A 22,355-nucleotide genomic window follows, 5' to 3' on the forward strand; every position below is an offset into this window, starting at 1 on the left:
CCCCAGACTGGCCTTCCATGTACTAACACTCAGGCAGCAGATTACCCTTCCTGCCAGAGTTCTCAGTGGTCAATGCTTTCTCTGAGAAGGTTCTCAGCAAATCTGAGGTACACAGGGCCCAAGCTCCTTGGGGTAGCTCCAGCCATAATACCTTGGAGCACTGTGATTCATTTTTATATTTTATTGCTTCAAATGCTTCAAACTATGGGAAATCTTTGGTAAAAATAAAAACAATAAAATTTTCACAATAACTTTACACCAAGCATTGCACAACAGTGGTCTTCAATACATGTGAGACACAGGAATGTTCAGAATCCTCAGTGAGGAGATATTAACTGTACAATATTTCGAGTTTGTCATTTAACAACAAAACTGTTTTCATAAATATTTAAAATATTTCCTATGTTCCTGTCACATATTAACATTTGCATTTCAATCAGCATGTTGAGCTTTAAAGTCTGATCTCTATTGCCTACCACAGCATCTGTCCTCCTCCCTCTGACTCTGCTCACGGCACAGACAACTAGAGGGAGGCACGGAAATAAAAATCAGGATGGTTCTTGTCAGGCCCTCTGTGCAAAAGAGGAAAATGTTTAATGTCTATTTCTACACAGACATTTCTCTGGCGGCGGCTCTGTGCTCTGTCAGACTTGGCCAGCTTTGACCTGATCCAGGTGAGCCCTCAGCTCAGGGCAGAGCTCTGTCAGCAGCAGCTCCATCAGCACCTGCCCAGAAAGAAAGGCAAACAAGAGGCTGTAAGGGTGTGCTCAAAATGTCTGTCTGTCTGTCTGAGAGAAGCATCTACTGAGAGTTCTGAGATCATCCTCAGTAGACAGGTGGCTCCCAAAAGAGATCAGACTACACAAACCTGGTTTATCCCATGCTATTGGACACAGCCAATTGCCTGCCATGTTAGATATTGGTGCTTATTTTTTGTGTTTGGCTTTTTTCCTTTATTTTTTTGAGACAACATGTCAGGTAGCCTACATGGGCCTCTCTCCACCTCCTGAGTGTGTAGACTGTGGGCACGCACCCCCACACCTAGCTGATGTTAATTCTAATCAGAAAAGTGAAGGGAAAACAGGTTCTTTTGCTGAAATAACAGAAAGCATACAGTCACGCAGAACTGTGAACTCAGACACCAACAGACAGCAGCCGACTGTCTGCAGAGCACTGCCATGTCCTTTGCATTCTCTCAGTCAAATGAGAGGGCAGACAAGGATACATTAAAAACAGGCTCGGGGCTAAAAGTAATAAAAGTAATTCAGGCCTTTAATCCCAGCACTCGGGAGGCAGAGGGAGGCGGATTTCTGAGTTTGAGGCTAGCCTGGTCTACAAAGTGAGTTTCAGGGCAGGGCTATACAGAGAAACCCTGTCTCGACACCCCCCCCCCCAAAAAAAAAAGTAATTCAGAAGGTGAAGGACTAAGTTATCCCAGTGTGCAAACAGAAATATACAATCGAATAAAGAGTCCGGGGGGGGGGCTGTTTACTCACATAGAGCAGGTGCTTGTTGGCCTTTGTCTCTTGCAGCGCCTTGAATATTTTTATTATACCATGGCGGGCATTTTGCTGTCCAACAAGGCTCTGAAGTGTATCTGGGAAAAGAAACATGTCCTGTTGCTCTGCTGAGGGCTGAACTCAGGGCTGTGCACTAGGTGTATTTGTTACCTTCCGCTGCCTGGGATAAACACCCTGGATAAGCAGCCTGGGGAGAAAGGGTTTACGGCAGCCCCTGAGTCCGTCAGGCTGATGACAGAGGCTGAGAGCAGCAGAGGCCGGTGCCCACTCTCTCCTTCAGAAGGGGACCTCACCCCATGGAAGGGCACCGCTGGCACTTAAGGTGGGTTGCCCTACCCCAATTAACCTAATCCAGACAATCTCCCAAAGGCATGCCCAGAGGCCAGTTTGTCCCCAGTGATTCTAGCTCCTGTCAAATTGACAATGTTAGGCACCATGCTGGCAAGTGTTTTGTATCCTGAGATCTGAAAAAAACTGCTTCTGTCCTCAAGTGCTACTGTACAACACACAGCGGGCGACTGACACAATGGGTTAGTCCTCTTGAACGTTTAAAACAAGTGTTAGATTTTTTTTTTTTAAAGAAGAACATTTTTGAAAGCTACAATTTTAGCATTTGCTACTACTTGTTTTAGGAATTAAAATATATGTGTGTGTTTTTAAGCACATTTCTAAAGTTTCCTGGAAAACTTTAGCCTGAAAGGTTGTTGTTACAGGTTTTCTGGATCTCTGAGCAGGTGGTGAGAAGCCATCTCCTGGGGGATGCTGGGAGTGCACACTCTCAGACCTATGTGTCAGTGCACACTCTCAGACCTGTGTGTCAGTGCGCACTCTCAGACCTGTGTGTCAGTGCGCACTCTCAGACCTGTGTGTCAGTGCGCACTCTCAGACCTGTGTGTCAGTGTGCACTCTCAGACCTGTGTGTCAGTGTGCACTCTCAGACCTGTGTNCTCTCAGACCTGTGTGTCAGTGTGCACTCTCAGACCTGTGTCAGTGCACCCTCTCAGACCTGTGTCAGTGCACCCTCTCAGACCTGTGTGTCAGTGCACCCTCTCAGACCTGTGTGTCAGTGCACCCTCTCAGACCTCTTAGTGTGTCAGTGCACACTCTCAAACCTATGTGTCAGTGCACACTCTCAGACCTGTGTCAGTGCACACTCTCAGACCTGTGTGTCAGTGCACACTCTCAGATCTCTTAGTGTGTCAGTACACCCTCTCAGACCTGTGTCAGTGCACACTCTCAGACCTGTGTGTCAGTGAACACTCTCAGACCTCTCAGTGTGTCAGTGCACACTCTCAGACCTGTGTGTCAGTGCACACTCTCAGACCTGTGTCAGTGCACACTCTCAGACCTGTGTCAGTGCACACTCTCAGACCTGTGTGTTAGCGAACACTCTCAGACCTCTCAGTGTGTCAGTGCACACTCTCAGACCTGTGTCAGTGCACACTCTCAGACCTCTCAGTGTGTCAGTGCGCACTCTCAGACTTCTCAGTGTGTCAGTGTGCACTCTCAGATCTGTGTCAGTGCACACTCTCAGACCTGTGTGTCAGTGCGCACTCTCAGACCTCTCAGTGTGTCAGTGCGCACTCTCAGACCTGTGTCAGTGCACACTCTCAGACCTCTCAGTGTGTCAGTACACCCTCTCAGACCTGTGTGTCAGTACACCCTCTCAGACCTGTGTGTCAGTACACCCTCTCAGACCTGTGTGTCAGTACACCCTCTCAGACCTGTGTGTCAGTGCCCACTCTCAGACTTGTGTCAGTGCACACTCTCAGACCTGTGTATCATTGCGCACTCTCAGACCTCTCAGTGTGTCAGGCCGAGGCCTCACCTGGAATGTTCTCGAGCAGCTTCTGCTGTGCTCTCTGCTTTGTTTCCTGACTCTGTGCCACGCTTCGGATTCTTGTTGGAGGCGCCAGTTTCCCGTTTGGCCAAAAGGCATCCCGGAAAGCGCTGACGTAGTAAACCATCATCTGCTCGCTGGATATCCAGCTCACCGTGTCCCGGATTTGCCTTGGAACAGAGAAATAGTGCTTGGACGAAGTTTTTAAAAACTGTATGCTGTGTTCTCAGAAGGCATTCATCAATGGGTGGGTTAGGACACAGCCTGAGCTAAATGTCTGATGAATAACCTATTTCATAACTGTGGTGGTGAAAGTTAGTGTTCGTTCAGGCAATACTGGATGACCAACTTAGTCCTGGGGCTGGGTTAACATTATTTTCTGTTTCTTTTTCTTTCTTTGTTTTTATTTGAGAATTTCATACATACATAGAATATGGGATTCACATTTCCTAGGGCATCTGCTTTTTCCAAATGTTTGCCTTCCAATCAGTATAGACAAGAAAAGACTGAGCATTGTCTGAGGATTTAACTCCCCCTGTACATTAATTATTTCTCCATGACCCTTATAAATTGGAAGTACGAACCCACTTCCTGAGACTGATGAAAAGGAAACTCCCTTGGGCCCCTAAAGTCCTAAAGGAGAGCCATGCTTTTCTTTTACTGGCCCTCCTAGGGTGAATACAGCAGAGAGTCCTGGGGAAAAATATTCTGACCCAGAGAGAGCACATTATGCTCACTGACAGGGAGCAAGGATGCCTTTCAAAGATCTAGCACTACAAGTCAACTCCAAAGGGTCATGGGGATGAAGCCTGGGTTGGCCATACTCGACCAGCACAGATGTGCACAAATAGCTTTTACCTAGGTAAGACTTCTATACAATCCTACATAGATCAAACTTTAACCATTCCCATAGCAACGGACAAGTGAACACAGTTCAAGGAGCCCAGAAGTAGCTGTCAGGCTGAAAAGGAGAGTGACTGGAAAGGAAAAGATCACTCTAGGTTACTGGGCCCAGAAGCACCAGCAATCACTAACGAAAGTTAACTAATCCCAACAATAATCAGAGAGCTCTGTAGGAACCCGATGTCTCAGTCAGATTTTTTAGAGTAAGCAAGGGTTCTGTGACATCTATCTCCCTCTGAATGGATGTTCAGATCACTTCATACACAGCGGCCAATTAATTTTGAAAAAGGATTAAACTCTGAGTCAAACTCAGACGTTACCTGTTTCACAGCAAAAAAACCAAACACGACCAAATATGGTGCAATTCGAATCTAGACAAAGAAAATCACTTTTCTATTTAAAAGGACTTATGTCTTAAAAGTAATGGCCAACCTCCTGTCTTTTCCTGAGAAAACCAAAGCTCTCTATGTTGACAACAGCACACTTTGGTTTCTGTAGTTTTACTTTGGGCTAACTACTTGCACTCCATGAAGAAATTTCAATCTGTGACTGAACATTAGGCAACTCTTAGGAAAGATCAGTGCCTAAGCCTTCCCTTTTCATCAGCCAAAAGCTTCTGACGCAAACAAAGCCTGCGAGACCTTGGTGGCTTCAAGACAAGAGGCGGAAAAACACTGTGACTTGAATTTTATGATGTGCTGGCCTCTGTGGATGGCAAGCAGCATGTGCCAGAGGTTCTACGGTCCCTGCCATGCAGCAAGCCCACTGGCATGATCAACCTCAAAGATTACTGCAAAAGGTTCCTCAGGCTCCAGGCAATAACTCACGACGCCCAGCTGCTCATTTTGTGAGCTGGAGCCACTGTCAGTAGAGGAACATGGAAGAGCACGTGATTTGTTGAATCTGACAAGGAAAATACATTAGCAAGTTCAAGCATGAGGGGAAAGAGGGCACCTGGGGATTCCTTTATCTAAAGCCTGTCAATTCTAATCAAGTTCTCCCAAGATAAAAAAAAAATGCAATAAATTGGTTCTTCTTCCAATCCAAGGACACTAAATTAAATAAGAAAGCCTCTGACAGACAACTTGAACTGTTTTGTTTTGTTTTTTAATTTAGAAATAAAACAGAAATAAATGTTTGCTGTGACCACCAGGAATACACATAGATCAACAACAACAAAAAAGTTCTCGTTATAGTAGTTCCTGAAAGAACTGTATAAGCTTACACAACATAACTGTTATTAACATCTCACCAATGCTCAACAGTAAATTATTCACTTGGAAAACCAATACTTTCACCTCAAAACCTACTTTACTGTATACAAACTGGCTTACTTTTTGAATGTTCAGACATTCACTCACACTTCTATTCTGCAGAAAACCCTAGTGTTAACCTCTTGAATTTATTTTATTTTGGACAGTTAAACAACCTGACGGTGGTAGCACAGAAGATAACGTGAACAGGGCAAGGCTACTGGACAAGAAGCCAGGTTAGCTCTACAGAACAGCACAGGGTGAGCTCGGAAGCCACCCAGCCGCCATCTCTTCACTTGTCTCCAGCCCACTGAGATGGGAGTGGCACTGATCTCTGAAGCTAGCTCTGACAGCTGTGGAGGGCGTGTGCTCCCAGCTGTGAACAACACCAATGGCTTCTTAAGCAAGTAATGTTGGCTGACCATTGAGTTCTCACGAAGACCAGAGCTTAGTGAATGAACGCCAAATGTGGAGCACTTTATGGACAGCTCCAAATTGTCCTATAGGAGACTGCTTATGCAAATGCCTTACGTGAATGGATACTGCGGTGCAGTTTAGACACAGCCCTCCACACTTGAAGAACTGACATGCTAATGCTACTTCAACTCTCAAAGTGAATGCTGGTACTATCTCAAATGTCTGTCATCTGTTCACCATTCACGTGCTTCCTCACTGGCCTCAGCCCTGTATCAGGATCAAAAGACAAAGGAAGGAGACTTCTCCTTAAATCCATCCATAAGGCTGCTGTACCATAAGGCAATTCAATATTCAGACAAAGGGTAATGGTAGTTTGCAACAACTCACTTGTTGATGGTTCTTCCAAATGTGACCTGAACAAGAGCAATCAATGTTCTTCGCACCCATTTAAACACTAAAATATAAGGCAGAAGAGAACATTTATCACAGGATATTACAAGCATCACAGTTTCACAGCTCAACAAGGCACACAATCTTGTCCTTTGATTCAGTCTGAATCTAAGTATCGCTCACAGGATCCACTTTCTGGAGCCTGGGTCTGAGTTAGCACACTCCTGCTCAGGAAACTGACTAAGGTTTCATTTTTCAGTAGGCAAATGAAGAGGTGAGATTTCAGAAGATTTCTACCCCTCTTTTTCTTCTGCCTATAGAAGAGTTGAAATAATACTTTACTTCCTATGCCCTGGACTGCTGGTAGATTGGCTGGTCCCCACGGTAGATAGTACAGTTCCTGTTGTAGATTTCTGCTTCCAATTTTCTAACAAAGAATTCTCAGGAGAAATGTCTGTATTCGAATGCTGACAGACATTAGCAAATGTGAATAAAGTGAGACCCGACTGGTCCGTTGGAGTGCTCTAGTCTGTTCAACACACTGTACTGTTATATCTCATGTGCTTAAATGGGGGCAAGAAATGAGAAGTTTAAAACCAGAGTCCTGAATAATATGTGAATTCTTTTTCTGCAACACCTTCCAGAGCAGCTGGACATATATCACCTTGTTGGACCTCAGGCCCCTCATCTGGAAGAGGATGAGATTAAAGCGGGCCTGTACCACTCTGTCCCTGTGGGGTTTGATAAGTATGCCCCCCCCCCCAATAGACCCATGTGTTTGAATGCTTAGCCCATAGGGAGTAGCACTTTTAGGAGGTGTGGCTTGATGGAGAAGGTGTGGCTTTGCTAGAGGAAGTATGTCACTGTGGAAGCAGGCTTGAGGTATGCTATGCTCAAGCAGTGTGACACACAGTTTCCTGCTGCCTACAGATCCAGATCTAGAACTCTCAGCTCCTTCTTCATCACCATGTCTACTTGTGTGCCACCATCATGATGATAGCAGAGTATACGTCTGAACTGTAAGCCAGCCCCAATTAAGTGTTTCCCTTTATAGGAGCTGCTTTGATCATGGTTTCTCTTCACAGCTTTGAAACCCCAATTAAGACAGTCACTAAGGGTATTTTCTGTGCATGGTGGGTTCTACCTATCATAACTTTTATTACTAACATAGAGATATTTTATAGGTATAGAATATTAATGTAAACCAAAAAAGAAAAAAAATGATATTTTTATGTTCATAAACTTTAATATAAGCCAAGTTTTAAAAATCCATATTTCCATCTCTAGCACAGTGAGAAACACAGACTTGGCAATAAAGGAGCCAGCAGTTCAGGTCTTCTGGATCAAGTAGGGAGAATTAAAAGGAATAAATTCCCAAAGGCCCTCTCCCAAGGGTGATTACACAAGAGCAACAACTGGCATAGGCCAAGCACTAGACCAAGGATGTAAGGGCTTCCTAACTTCTGACTGAGTCTCAATGCCTACTTAAAAACCTAACCACCCCCAAATAAGAGTCAGGCCTGGGTTTAGACCCACACTTCAGAGAAGCCTGGAACCTCTGTATGGGATGTATGTAGATGTGTTTATTTTAGGCTGGCCTTTCAGCTAGAATGAACATTTCTGTTCATGACGATAGCTTTGCTTGGCCTTTCTAGGTCAGGAGAGAGGTAGTTCATGGCCAGCGGGTCTGATCACAACTGCCTGACAGTTGAGGATTTAAAATAAAACTGCCTTCTGTACACCAAACACAAAGGGGAAGCAGACGTTTGCTGAGTTCCATCACTGGGTCTCCTCACCCTAGTACTTGCCCTGTCTCCTCATTCCCAGCCCCCACCTGCCCAAATGCCCCCTTGACTCCTATTAAAGCACTTCTGTTCAAAGCAAGGAGGCAGCTGCAGCAGCCGCCCAAGGCGTCTGCTGATGGCAAAAGCATCCTGTCTCGTTATCAAGGCGTTCTATTTATTCCTCTCAGAAATGTCACTGACGAAACCAAACATGCTCTGAGCAGACGGTCAGTGGAGGCTGAGCAGGCTAAAATGCCAGCATTTAGTGTCCTCCTAGGGCTGGGACTGGCTCTGACGCAGACATGGAGTGTTTTCATCTCTTGGAGTTTATGGGAAAGACGCTACCAGGTAGGATGCTGCGCTCTCATTGTTCACACCTCTGTGGGAGATGGGAAGATTTGTGGGCAAGATTTCATTGAAGAAAAACTGAGTGTAATACTATTGTTTTCTGATGAAACTGAATCAAGTTAAAGATCAACGACCATCTTAGAAGAATCTAAATTACAACAAGGCTAAAAAAACTTTCAACTGAAAGAGTTTAATATTTGACTCATTTCTTAAGCAATTTAACTAGCCACCATTTCTAAAGTTTACGCTATAACTTTAGTTACAGAGATTATTCTACACTCAACCTTCATATATTATATATCTTATACATTTATAATTTATGATATATATTCAAAACACTACCCTGGCATCAAAACTGCATCTTTAATCACAGGTTGTGCAAATCATTTTTTGAGTAAGTTCTGGTGATGAGACAATGAAACTATACTGAGCCACATGAAACGAGTTGAAAACATTATCTCTGTTTTAACTCAGAGGAACGCACTGCTGAGTACAGCAGGAACCCAAGTTTCAGGAATATAGAAGTTCTATGGGTCCTAAGGCTGTACCTCAGCTCCAAGGATGACGTGTAACACCTGAAGCATCTTAAAAGTGCGTCTTGGATGCATGAGCACACGGGTACAGATACATCGAACCCATGCTAGAAGCAGAACAATGATCAATAAATCCCACTGCCATCACAGAGACTTACTTCCTCGGAGTTCAAAAATCTCCCCAATCAGCATGAAGCACGGTTCAGCCAGGGCATCCTTCTTCCCGTCCACATCGTCCCCGTAGTCAGACAGGTCACTGTCCTCTTCCATCTCCTCCTGAGGGATGGCAGCATCGCAGGCAGCAGGTCACGCACCCAGGAAAGTGCAGTCAGATTCAAGTATGGACCCCGAGCTTCCACATCCACTCTACCCTTCCTCCATCACTGTCCACCCTCAGGGCCAGCCTGACTCTGCAGCCAGATTCAAAGCCTGAAATAAGCTAACTGGGGCTGGGGACACTCTTTAAATAATCAGGGAATTGCAATACAGTTTCCCAAAGATGATATATTTTTTTTTCATTTTGAAAGACTTTTAACCAAAATAGTTTTTAATTCACTGCTCTTAAAAATATGTGCATTTTAAAGTAATTGAGGTATTTTTAAAGTTCTGCTTCAAGCATCTCCCATACACTTGAGCTAGTCTCATTTCCTGATCTACATATTTCAATTCAAACCTTCCTACACGCCAGGCACCAGGCTGGTGCACATGAGTGCAATGAGGCCAGACTCTCAGTGGCTGACAGTGGTCTGTGGAAAGCGACATACAGAAATGGCAACTGACAGTGGTCTGTGGAGAGTGACATACCAACCCATTTTTTAAGTTGGATTTAAGGCCCACTCCACAAGATGAAATTCATACCTGACACTGCTAAGGAAGCCAAAGCTCTGAGGGTAGACAGATCATGGACCTAGGGGAAAACCTACTACTGCTATTAATTAAAAACAAAACAAAATATAGCACTACAATGGCTCCTACTGACAGATTTGTGCATTACTCTTCCCATCAGGGAAGCTCCTTGCAGTAGATGGCAATTAACACAGAGACCCATGACTAGACAGTGTGCAGAGAGTGAGAGAGTTGAGAGCACTTAGTCCTAAACGGGTTGTCTTCATCAAATCCCTCTCGAGGCTCAGGGAACTGGGGGTTGTTTGTTTGTTTGCTTGCTTGCTTGTTTGTTGTTTTGGAAAGGGTGACGTTGAGTGAATAAGGCAGAGGGGAGGATTTGGAAGGAGTTGGGGAGGGAGAAAAATATGACTGAAATACAGCATATGAGAATTCTTCAATAAAAATTTAAAAAGAAAGCTGAGGTTGCGAAACTAGGCACAAGACTAATTATGAGATGTTGGGTGTTATCTGGTGATCAGCCCAAGAGAGTTTCTTGGAAGCACAAGGAGTCCTCTAAAACTCCCCAGCTTCTCATTGGTCTAGGAACATTAAATACTTCAGAGGGATTGAGGAAGGTGAGCTTTGAGAAGCAACTACAACACTTACTTTAGAGAACAATTTCATACTGACCGAGAGTCACTTATATATCAGGAATTCGTGTCTAAGACAGGGTAACAGAGGAAAGCTAGCCAGGTCAAAGCAGACATGGAGGAAGGAGGTGTTAGAGGAGCCTCAGAGACAGGGGGTTCACACTGAGAATGAATAGAGATGTGGGCATTTCTCTTCCCAAATCAGAATGCAATTAAGTACCCCAGTCTTGTTCCTGGCCACTCTCTGTGCAAACTCAACAAGCCAGTTCTGATCCAGAAGCAGAATTTGGAGAATAGACTCTTCGAATTTGCTAGAGAGCCAAACAAGGGACTTTGGTGGTCTGTACATACTTTACACCTGAGGTTCAGAATATGAGACTGAGTATGTTTGCCGTCTCTCCAGTGACTGCTTTACCATACACACTGCTGCCAGGTATTCCTGATTGTACCTGCTCCTTGTCCAAGAACGAAGCTTCAGCCCCTACCCTGCCATGATCTTTGCCTTATCTTCCAGCAGCATATGACAGACACCTGCCAGTCTAGTCTAGTGATCTGCCTGCCCACTATCCCAGGGACATATCCTCCTCCCCGAGCCCTCTGTTCCAGTCCAGTCCAACTTCTTCCCTGATGACCTTCACCCGGCTCCCCATCCTGAGGACACTGCTGCTGCAGCACTTCCTGTTCACAGTCCATGTACTTACCTGTCACTTATCCGTGTATATCTGCACTGTAATTTGTCCAGATAGCTGACTCTAAAATGTGAACGTGATCATTGGAAACAGATGCATTTGCCTTGCAGCAAGCATCTCTTCTTTCAAGTGAGCTACCTGCTTGACTATGGGCCTCCCTCTCAACTACTCACCTCCTGATGGGAGAAGAAGTCACGAGGAAGTTTTTCCAGAAATGAAGACAATGAGAAGGAGGTCTTTTTCCCCTGTACATCAATGACCTTGAGGTAGTCAGGAGAAGGGCTCAAAAAGGCATAAAGTGCTTCACTCTGGAAGAGTCTTTCATCTGAAAGCAGGTTCTGCGGAGGAAGCAGGAGGATTGATTACTCCTACCCAGAAAACTAGCTGGGCTGCTGAGAGTAACGAGGCTAACCAGACAGCACTGATGGCATGGCCTCACTTCCACCACAGTTCTAAACAAAGCAAGCTGCAAGCAAAGGGCTGCCTTTTCTCAGAAATAAACTATGTGACATCACTTCTCAGTGGTCTTAGTTGCGAATAAATAAATGATGGTGAATAAATAAATATCTCAGCCCGTGGGTGACAGTATGCAGACGGTGCTTACTGATGCTTGATGCCATGAAAACTCTTATTTTCATACAACTCAAAGATCCCGAGCTACAGATTTAGTAAGAAAACTTGACTCATCTGTAACTGACCAACTTAAAATCTGCACATTATACTTAGATACCACAAAAGAACCTTAATGACTGTGCTCAGCTATGGTGGCTTTCTGGCCTAGCAGTGTTACCTCTCTCCAGAGAACGACTGTTCATACAGCTATGTAACTGCTTACAGTGGCCCTTAAGCTCTGAAGTCCTGGAGTTCTGCACATGCTCATCTGCCTAGGAGGAAGAGTAAGCATAAACCAAGGGCTTTGGCTGTTTTGCCGTTTTGTTTTGTTGAGCCAGCGTCTCACTATGCATCCCTGATTGTCTGGAACTCACTACATAGACCAGACTGGACTTGAGCTCACAGAAACCCACCTGCCTCCATCTTCCATGTGCTGGGATTGAATGTGTGCCCCAGCACACCCTGTCAGAAATCAGTTCATGTGTGAGCTGATATGGCTATACTACAGATTAGCAACAGCTCTATGTTTTTATCCAATGTCCTCAGAGGAAGGGTTTGGAAGTAAAGAAACCAACGGAAGTCATCAGCTGCTGCTGAGTATGATGACTGGGGACCATTGTTTTTAGTGAAGGTATGGTGAAGGGGACATGTGTTTGGGGTTGACAACATAAACTGGGAATGCTATAGGAGAACACAGAGCAAACTAGCAAGCTCTTGGGATGGTGACAGTTAAACTCCAAATAGATCTCAGCTTTCCATCCAACACTTCGTACTTGCTTACCTGTAGAAACGTATTTAATTGATTTCTTGACTTCCCCAGGAACTTGTGGTCTATAGATTTGAAAGGCAGCTTACTGAGAGAAGGCAACTGGACTTTTTTTAAAGAAGGGACACACTGTAGGGGAGAGATTAAATGTTACTCTTCTGAAACTACAGTTTAATCTTAAGAAAGTTTATAATTACAGTTAGAACAAAGCAAATAGGTCTATTCCTCTATGATACCCCACCATGACCTTGAACTTGTGATTTTTCCTGTCTTGGTGTGCCTAAAGCTGGGATTACTGCCATGCACCACCACTTCAAGCTAAAATGCACCCACTGTAATCAGGACCAAATAACCTGAAGTAACAGGACAGTGCTGTGCATTGATGGACACACACACAGCACACGGCTCATCAGGAAGCCCAGAACACATGCTTTTCTACTGTAAGATGTGTTTCTAACTCCTTTGAGGAAAGGAAGGAAGGAAGGAAGGAAGGAAGGAAGGAAGGAAGGAAGGAAAGAAGTGAGGGAAGGAGGGAGTGGGAGGAAGAGAGGGAGGGAGGGAGGGAGGGAGTGGGAGGGAGGGAGGGAGGGAGGGAGGGAGGGAGGGAGGAAGGAAGGAAGGAAGGAAGGAAAAAAGGAAAAAGAAAACATAGGTAGACGCTCTAGTAACTGCTTTCCAAAGATAGAGCTTAGACTGTATATATTAGTAATAATAAAAGAATAACAAGAGGCTTCCTTTTGCAGAGGAGCCCTCCATACGATCAGACCTGGGTGAGATGTACAGTGTGTGCTGGTTCACCCTTATTATGGCTCTTACATGGTTCAGAGGAGCGAAGAGGCATGAACCTGAAAGCTGTTTCCACTGCTTACAGAGTCACTGGAGAGGGACTCGCAGCAGCAACCTCGCAGTAGCAAGTGGACAGGGAAGATGTGTCCAGCCATCAGTCCAGATGGAGGATAACAGTCAATGGCCACATGTGGATTTTATATGGTTTCATGTGTATGATGTTGTGGTAGGATTACTTTTCTATGTTTCAAGAACATTTATTTTGCAAGTCCGTTTTATGTCACACTTCTTTTCCTCTTCTGTTTTTACTAACGAGCTAAGCTGATGCTCAGCTTTAGTCTCTCTTATGCTGAGATCAAGTGACCACAGTCAACTGTGAAATACGGTGGCACAACACTCATGTTTTGGCTGCCATTCTTTTAAGAGAACTTGAAAAGTTAGCATCTGGAAGTTCTTGCTTAAGAGTGTTAGAAATTACCCCAGACAAAGTTAAAGGAAGCAGACACCTTTCATTTGCAAGAGAGAAACCTGAGAGGTAACCATGGCTTCTCCAGTGTTAGTTCATTCTGAGAAAGAGAAAAATGACCTGAAAGTCAGGCTGAAATGACTGCAGAGGTCCCACTGCTGTGCTAAGAGGAGCTTGTCTCCTGTGGAAGGTGGAATTGCTCGAGGGAACAGGGAAAAACCGCACTAGGTTCTAAGCCTGACTTGGCTACCATGCACACCCTGTAAGTCAATTAAACACTGGGGTTAGTTTCCCTCAGCCATCAAATACATACACTGACCTAGACTGGTGGCCTCCAAACTTTTTTGACTAAAATAAACAACAGAAAATACATGATAGTTTACAAACCATTCTGTACATTTATAATAGCTACATCTATATTATATATCATATATGTAAATAAAAGCAATACATTCTCAACAGAATCACTAAAGTGTTTTCTGTGTACCACACAGTCTTCTACTGCATTTACTCCCTTAATCCTCCCGAACAGGGATAGTAGATCTGGGATCCTGGCTGAGCTCTCTGGCTGGGTATTTTCAGCCACTCCACTCTACGGACTCCAGAAACTATTCTCTCACTGCTTTGACACACAGTCTTTAAAGGGTTACAGCAGTCAGCTACAAATCTACTGGCTCTGGATGATCCCTAGGCTCTTACATCTTTGGAGCTCTACAGCAATTTATTATGAAATCAGGACACCTGTCCTGAGTAGACTAGATGGCTTGATCTATGAGTCATTTCCAAATACTGGGCTGAAATGCGTTTGCACCAGCATCAGGAACATGCAGAAAGAGCAATCCATTTTCCTCTATGAATGGCATGTGCTCTTAAATCTCTTCATGCTCAGAAACTCTACAGGCCCATATTCAAAAGCCTGTGTTCACAAGTATTCATACCTCACTAAGTTTCCGATGTAAATTCTGAAACTCACTGAGCCTTCTTGGGACGGTCCAGTTCTTAGTTTCAACTCCTCCAACTTCTTGTAGATTTACCCTGACAAAGTAACAAGGCATTTGCTCGCCATTCTCTTCTGTCACCTGGAAAAAAACAAAACAAAACAAAAGAATCCAGAAACTTAAGTCATGACAAGTAGATACCTCAGCGAATTTTTAGCAACCCTGTCAACACACACAGTTTTCCTCTGCTATGCCCTACATGGTGTGCTCAATGAACACTGGGATTCTAAGTATGATAGATCTTACTGTGGCAATTAGATCATGCTATCTGACATCACAGATCTTAAAATAAAGGGGATTATCTGAGTAGGTCTCAATCAGAAGAGCCACGAGAAGCAGGTTTTCTGTCACAAGACAGGAAACGAAGTCAGAGAGAATAGAAGTTCAAGAAGGAAACCAGCCAGAGAAGAGAGCTGGGACCTCAGGCTTACAACGAAGGACCCTGAACCCTGCCAATAACCTGAGTAAGCCTGCAAGTGAGTCAATGCTTGGCTCTGTTTCCCCCTCAGAATGCAGACACCCTGACCTGGTGACATGAGTAAGCAGAGAACAGGTACTGTGATGGAGATTCTTTACTGACAACTTTACACAATACACACACACACACACACACACACACACACACACACACACGGAGTAATTATAGTAACTTAAGTCTGAATTAATATAAATTAGAAGACTCAAAAAGAAGAGCAAAGAGACACTAGGTTTCACGGACAGTACATCCACCACTGTGGATGAGGCAGGATTACTGTTCTACTATGTAGGATGGAGGTGGAGGACCAGGCAAAATAGCCAACTTTCCACATATCTAGTAAGTGGGCTAGGCAGGATCATCTGGTATGATCTTACACAGGCTTCCCCTGTGATCCCTGTTTCTACTTCCCTAATCTTTACAGTGATCAGGGTGTCACCACCACCTCCTGAAATAAGGACTGATTACTAGGGCCGAGTGCTTGTGAGGGAAGTACTTTCTGGGGGGGTTGCCCCTCCTTCTCCCCACATCTGCATTTGGAAAATTTTAATATGCTGATGCATATTAAACTGAACAGGACAACTGAAAAGGCCTCCTCCTATAGGCAATACCTTCTGAGTTGATCACCATGGACAATTATCAACCACTACATTTTTTGAAATGGCATTCCAAGGTTGAGCACAGCCTTCCTCAGTCCACTGCTTTCCATCTAGGCTAATGGGAGTGCTCACAAATGCCCTCAGACATACTGTTGGAGCTACAGAGCAGTGCTTGGCGAACATGCTTTGTGAGTTTTACGCTCACTCTCATTTAGCCACCAAGCTGCTGAAACACAGAGAGGGACCGAGCTAAGCCACCTGAAAGGACAATGGGACGAAACATCATGCCGGCAGGCTCACACACAGCCTTGCTACTAGTCTCAAGTATGGTGGACATGACTCATTTCTTCCAGCTTTCTGCCTGAGCAGGGGAGGAGGAGGGCTGTCAGCAGTAAGCATGCACTAAATGCTTATGAATCCTTTCCTCCTGAGGAAAGTTACTTAGAGCAGGGAGTGAGAGAGCTAGCTGGGGTGAAAATGATCACAGCACATTATATACATGTATGAAAAAACCAAAATGAGATCTGTTATTTTGTACAGTTAACATACACTGAAAACACAAAGGGAGAAAGCATATTCTTCAAACCTCTCAAAGAACTGAATAACAAGAGAAAAAAATATGTATTATTAAAGACCTTATAGCTGAGATATCTATGTGAACAAAATGGAACAATAAAAGATGCTTACAGTCTTCACTTCTTATCATGTAAATACTTTACATTTATGGATATATGGAAATACTGACTGAGATCAGATCCGCACCATGAATATGGACAGCCCCCCCTCACACACGAGCAGACCAGAGTGCAAACAGAGGGAAGAAGGGAGTGGACAGGGTGGCTGGAAGAACGAGTGCACTTTCTGATCTGCAGTCCTAGTTCTCCAGGGAGAACTCTGGCTTAAAGAATACCAACAGCAATGATACCTCTGCGCTGGTGATGGACGCTTTCCACAGCCCCAGGTTCTCACACCACCAATCTGTTCTTGCCATGTGCAGCTGCAGAGCCGTGCATTCTTTCTCTATGAGGAGTATTTCATCCTTCAACTTGGAAATAATCTACCATAAGAAAAACAACCTGGGAGTTACGAGAACAGTTCAAAGATTATGCAAGTCAGCCGACTAGCGGCACACAAAACCAACACACAAAACAGCTGTGCTTCTGAGAGCTAATGAGGAGTGATCCGAACTGGGAACAGCTTCACTTAAAATAGCACCTGAAAGAACAACCTTCTCAGGTGTCAGCCAAGGAAATGAAAGAGTTCCATAATGAAAACTATCAAACACCAATAAAAAAAAAATGATTGAAAACGACAAATATTTGGAAAGAGATCCTAAGTTCATGACCTGGAAGACCTGATACTGTTGCAGTGACAGCAACATCACACAGTGCAGTGCATGTGTGTAACGCAATCACTATCATAATTTCAATACAAAAACATTCATCCCTAAGTTCATACAGGATCTCAAACCCCACCCCCACCCCAAAGAACTTGAAAATAAGAACAAAGTTAGAGGACTCACACTTCCTGACCTGTAAACTTCTAAAACTGCAGTACTTAGAGACAGTGGGGCTGGCCCAAGGCATGGCATAAAGACCAACCAGTGGAGTCCACAGCCCTGAATAAAAACTCAACCACGTGGTCAAGTGAAACACAAATGAGAATAGGAAACTGGATGTCCCCATGCAAGAGAATGGTGGGGGACCCCAGGATTAACTAAGAATGGCCCAGAGACAAAAGCACAAAATCTTCAAAATAAAACCAGAGAAGCTATACGACAGTAGCACAATGCTAGATTAAAGCCACAACTTATTGTGGACAGCAACGGCACAGACAACAAAAGAATAGAAAAACAGCACTTTTTAAAATTCTATTTTTTCTTTAAATTCTATAAAACAGTGAAGAGGCCAAGCATACAAAGGGAGGGAATACTTACATATAACATCCCCAATGTTACAACATACGCTATATGCTTTAATGGTCCAAACATAAAGAGAACATCTGACCCAGCACTCGGGAGGCAGAGGCAGGCGGATTTCTGAGTTCGAGGCCAGCCTGGTCTACCAAGTGAGTTCCAGGACAGCCAGGGCTATACAGAGAAACCCTGTCTCGAAAAACCAAAAAAAAAAAAAAAAAAAACGTCTGAAATTCAACACTAGACAACCTACTTTAAGAATGGGAATCAGACTTGCATGCACATGTTTTCAAACAGAACATATAAAAGGCCGTTACTAGACACTAGGTACTAGACATCAGAAGATGCAAGTCAAAACTCCAAGGTCCCCTTTCCTGGGATGGGGACTATCAAAAACCTGAAGAGGAGAGAGAGGAAACCTTAAGGGCAGGGACAGGAACCACCCCGAGCTGTAAAGTGGTACAAGCACAGAGCAACAGTGTGGTCGCTGCTCCAAAAGTGAGAAACAGTCAGCAGGAGCCCCGCAGTTGTACTGCTGGGTATGAGTCTGAAAGAACTGGACGGGACTGAGGCAGTGCCTGTACACCAGTGTTCACAGCAGCGGCATCTACAGCAGCCGAAAGGTGCAAGGATGAACCGATGAACAGGACAGATTCTATCTTAAAGGCTATGTTTCCGCTCTCCTTGGATGTCACGCCTCTTTTTTGTAAGACATGCCACAGGCAGTTAACAGACAGCAGCTTCCTCTCCTGCTGCAGAAGGCTCACTGGCCATGTTTTTCCCCCTAGAGCAGCATGTGTGATTCTTGCAGACTGGGGCAGACTCTTACACTGACAGAGAAAACCCACTGTAGCAAATCACACCTATACTTTCAAAACATTGTTGAACTCTAAAGGGACATAAAAAGAAGGCAAAAAACAGTACCAATTTGTGAGCTTCTCTTTAAAGTAAGTGTGTGTGTGCAAGCGTGCAAACATGCATGTGTATACACACACACACACACATACACACGGAAGTCACAGGTCAACATCAGGTGTCTTCTTCAGTCACTCTCCACCTTATTTGGGGAACAGTATCTCACATAGCCTGCAGTTCATTGTTTTGGGCAGCCGGCCTGGCCAGCAGGCACCCAGGATCTGCCTAACTGTCATCAGTGCAGCCCCTGCTCCTACAGGCAGGTCTCCCCGCCGGCCTTTTATGTGAGTACTGGCGATCCAGGCTCCGGCTCTCACACTTGTACAGCAAGGCTGCTCCAGCCCCATGCTTTACATTTGTTAGAAACAGATATATTCATTTGGATGTATATGGGTGTTTGCTTGCATGTATGTGTGTGCACCACATGTATGCAGTGCCCACAGGGGCCAGAGAGCATATCAAATCCTCCATACCCAGGGTAAAAGCTGCCATGAGGGTTCTGGGAACCAAACCTGGATCCTCTGCAATAGCAACAAGTATTCTTATCTATGGGTCATCTCACCAGCCGCAAGTTGTTTATATTATCTTTTAATTCTTTATACATATTTATTTTATATAACATGTATGACTGTTTGCCTGCATGTGCATCTGTACACTCTGTGTGTACATAGTGCTGTACAGAAAAAGGACGAGGGTGTCACAATCCCTGGAACTAGAGTGGTAGAGTGTGAGTGACCCTAGGGTCCTAGGAATTGAACCCAGGTCTTCTCTAAGAGCAGTAAATGCTATTCACTGCAAGCCATCTCTCCAGGCTCTAGAATACTACAGAAAAACAGCACAGTGCCTTTCCCTCCCCAGCAAAGACGAGAATCAGATGATTTGGAGCCAACATAACAGGTGTTCAGAACTGCAGTGAAAGGGAAATAGCTAGTGGCTTCAAACTGTCAATCCTGCTGGTTCTTAGCAAAACATTTATTTGTATTATTCCATGATGTTCTCTAAGTTGTAGAAGCACAAACTAACAATGGAACTTGCTCCTGCTTACAATTCCTCATGAAGCTGACACTTCTCAGCACAAACTGAAACTATTTCGCAAAGACACTTTCAGAGACAACCCCGAAAGCAAGACAGTTACCTTCTTATCTGGTTTTGGTGCATTCTGAATAGAACTTAGAGCTTGCCTTTTGTATTCAAGTTTCTCATTTAGCTCTCGGAGTTTGATTACAGCAAAGCTGGCTGGATCACTGACCCCACTCGTGCCTTCTACAGCTTCTTCACCAGCCTCACCTCCTGAACTCTGGAAGAGAAGCAGGAAGCCAGCATATCTTAGAAGGACAGAAAATCACTAGTCACCCATTTTATCACCCAGTCCCCAGATCCCAGATTCCTGGGAAGGAAAGGGCACTGCAGAAGAACCTTTGGAAGGCTGTTATCCTTCCCCAACAAAAAGAAGAATCAAATCATTTGGAACCAATGCATGAAAAGAAAACCGTCGAACAGCCAAACGGGAGGGGCACCGCATGGATCCTTTCCCACAGGCTCTGACCTGTGAACTGTGGGCCAAGGAAGGCCTTGGAAGTGCCACCCTTCCACTGGCATGGTCTCTCTCCCCATCTCCGAACAAAACAGGGACCACCCTCCCCAGTCTTCCAACAGTACTATGAAGTACTTTAAAATAAATGGCATTTTTGTGGACTTTGTTTTGTGCATATATTTGTTATTGGTCTTTTGCCTGTTTTGACACGTGTGTGTGTGTGTGTGTGTGTGTGTGTGTGTGTGTGTGTTGCATGCACACATGTGTGTATCTTTTGCTTTTCTGTGGTGTTTTTTTTTTTTTGGGGGGGTGCAGTGTAGAGAGACACCAAGACCATAAAATTAAACTTGTATATGGAGAGGTTGGAAGGATCTGGGAGGAGTTGGGGGATGGAGGGAGAAACATGATAAAAAATTAATTAGAAAATGTTTAAATCTGTGCTTCTAAAAGGATTTCAGTGTCACTTTGCTCAGTGCTGCCTGAAAATGCATCATACAAGCCAGCAGGTACTTTACAGATAACTAGCACTGGCAATGTAATTCGGGAAAGCCTTGTCAACAGATTACTTAGTTTCTATGGGTGGATACAGCAGGGACCTGCTTGGGACTTCTCTTCTGATCTTTTCTCCTTAACTTTTCCCCACATTGTTTTGTTTTGTTTTTTATGATTTTTAATTAATTGCAGCAAATAGCAAATTAAATTGCTTCAAAAAAATGAAACTATTGTAATTCCAGAAAGACAAGCTGTTTCCTTTGAGGATGTTCTTCCTTATTACATGTAACTATGTACACTATGACAAAATCTGAACCTTGTCCGCACTTCGTGAGTATTTGGTCTTTCCCGAGAAGCAATGCCACACAAGTGAGGATGTCACTGTCAGTTATACCTCTAGGTACACGTGTGCGCTGTAACTGGCCGGGGTCTGCTGCTGCTGTTGCTGCCTGTGCTGAGGGCAGCGCTCTCCCTCTGCTCATAGGAACTAAAACAAATTCTATCACGCAGAGACATTTCCCCCACATTTCAATTATTTCAAACATGTTTTCCCTTAATTCTTTGTCAGGTATCTGGTCATTACAGCAAGCAAAGTAACTAAGGCAGAAAAGTGGCCACGAAGGGTGACTGGAACTCACCAGCTCATCCTTCTCAGGGGCCATCTGAGAGTCAGGCTTCTCCTCCTCCTCTTCGTGCATGAGCTTCTCATAGAGGTCGCTGACAATGAAGGAGGGGTAATACCTGTCCCTCAGCACCTCGTACACATCTCCTTGGATTTTGCTGAACACCTCGATACCTTTGTTTCCCACGAGACACTGCTGGATTTCTTTGTAAAGTGACTTTTCCACAGAAATTTCCTTGCTTTCCACAAAGAAATTCTGATACATTTCACTAACTAACTGTGGGATTTCACTCTGAAAAGACAGGAAAGTGATGGGAGAGAAAGGTAAGAAAATAGTCTCTGAGAGAAATGATTTCCCACTATATTCCCTGCATGTGAAAGCTAGCAGGACAGTGTCCAGATGTACCCTGGAACTGTAAACTCAGCTTCAGACTTCTTTATCCACATTCAGGGTCCAGGGGAAATAGCAGACCTGGAAATAAAGCCACCATTCCTTTAAAATGGATACTTACATTGAGCAGTTACTATTTGCAAAGTGTTAGAGAATGAGAGGTCCTAAACTCTTGGACATAAAAATGTTCAATTCCCCGGGAAGCAGACTGGGCCCCTCAGAAGGAGTCACTGACAACAGCCCATTAGTCAATGATGGATCTGACTTAGGGAGGAGAAGTCTGGAGCCGAGTCAGCTCCTGGACACCTGGCTGGAGGAGATAACAAGGCCAGAACGGAGCTGGTTTCCAAAATTCTTCAAGGTCTCACCAATGATAATGAAACCAACTTAGCAACCAATCAAAACGGTACTAATGTCACTGCTTTGACCCTACCAATCATATCAGAGGCTACCTAAGCCTTCTGCAAAATTTCCCTAGCCATGCATAAAATGGGCCTACAAGCCCCTCTGGTCATTGCTTCTGCATGCTGGTAATTTTTGCAGAATAAATGCTCTTTACTTTTGCATACTATTTGAGTCTGGGGTCTTCCTCAAGCAATACTTGGATCCTAATAAGGAATGTAAGTTACGAA

The 22,355-nt window shown here is 44.3% G+C and overlaps 1 protein-coding gene across 2 annotated transcripts in view; it reads right to left on the reverse strand.

Moving 5' to 3' along the window:
* Positions 1 to 166: 166 nt before the first annotated feature.
* The window catches only part of Snx25 (sorting nexin 25), a 113,397-nt gene continuing 91,208 nt past the window's right edge, over positions 167 to 22,355 (reverse strand). For both annotated transcript variants that reach the window (XM_021219278.2, XM_021219277.1), the window contains 11 exons: positions 21,349 to 21,624; positions 19,820 to 19,981; positions 16,780 to 16,911; positions 14,721 to 14,861; positions 12,546 to 12,659; positions 11,326 to 11,490; positions 9,147 to 9,264; positions 6,321 to 6,387; positions 3,349 to 3,530; positions 1,497 to 1,597; positions 167 to 725 (listed from right to left, as the gene is read on the reverse strand). In XM_021219278.2, the coding sequence (XP_021074937.1) occupies positions 645 to 725; positions 1,497 to 1,597; positions 3,349 to 3,530; positions 6,321 to 6,387; positions 9,147 to 9,264; positions 11,326 to 11,490; positions 12,546 to 12,659; positions 14,721 to 14,861; positions 16,780 to 16,911; positions 19,820 to 19,981; positions 21,349 to 21,624 (1,539 nt within the window). In that variant the 3' untranslated portion in view covers positions 167 to 644. The remainder of the gene's footprint in view (positions 726 to 1,496; positions 1,598 to 3,348; positions 3,531 to 6,320; positions 6,388 to 9,146; positions 9,265 to 11,325; positions 11,491 to 12,545; positions 12,660 to 14,720; positions 14,862 to 16,779; positions 16,912 to 19,819; positions 19,982 to 21,348; positions 21,625 to 22,355) is intronic.

Source organism: Mus pahari, chromosome 19 (assembly GCF_900095145.1).
Source record: "Mus pahari chromosome 19, PAHARI_EIJ_v1.1, whole genome shotgun sequence".
Taxonomy (NCBI): domain Eukaryota; kingdom Metazoa; phylum Chordata; class Mammalia; order Rodentia; family Muridae; genus Mus; species Mus pahari.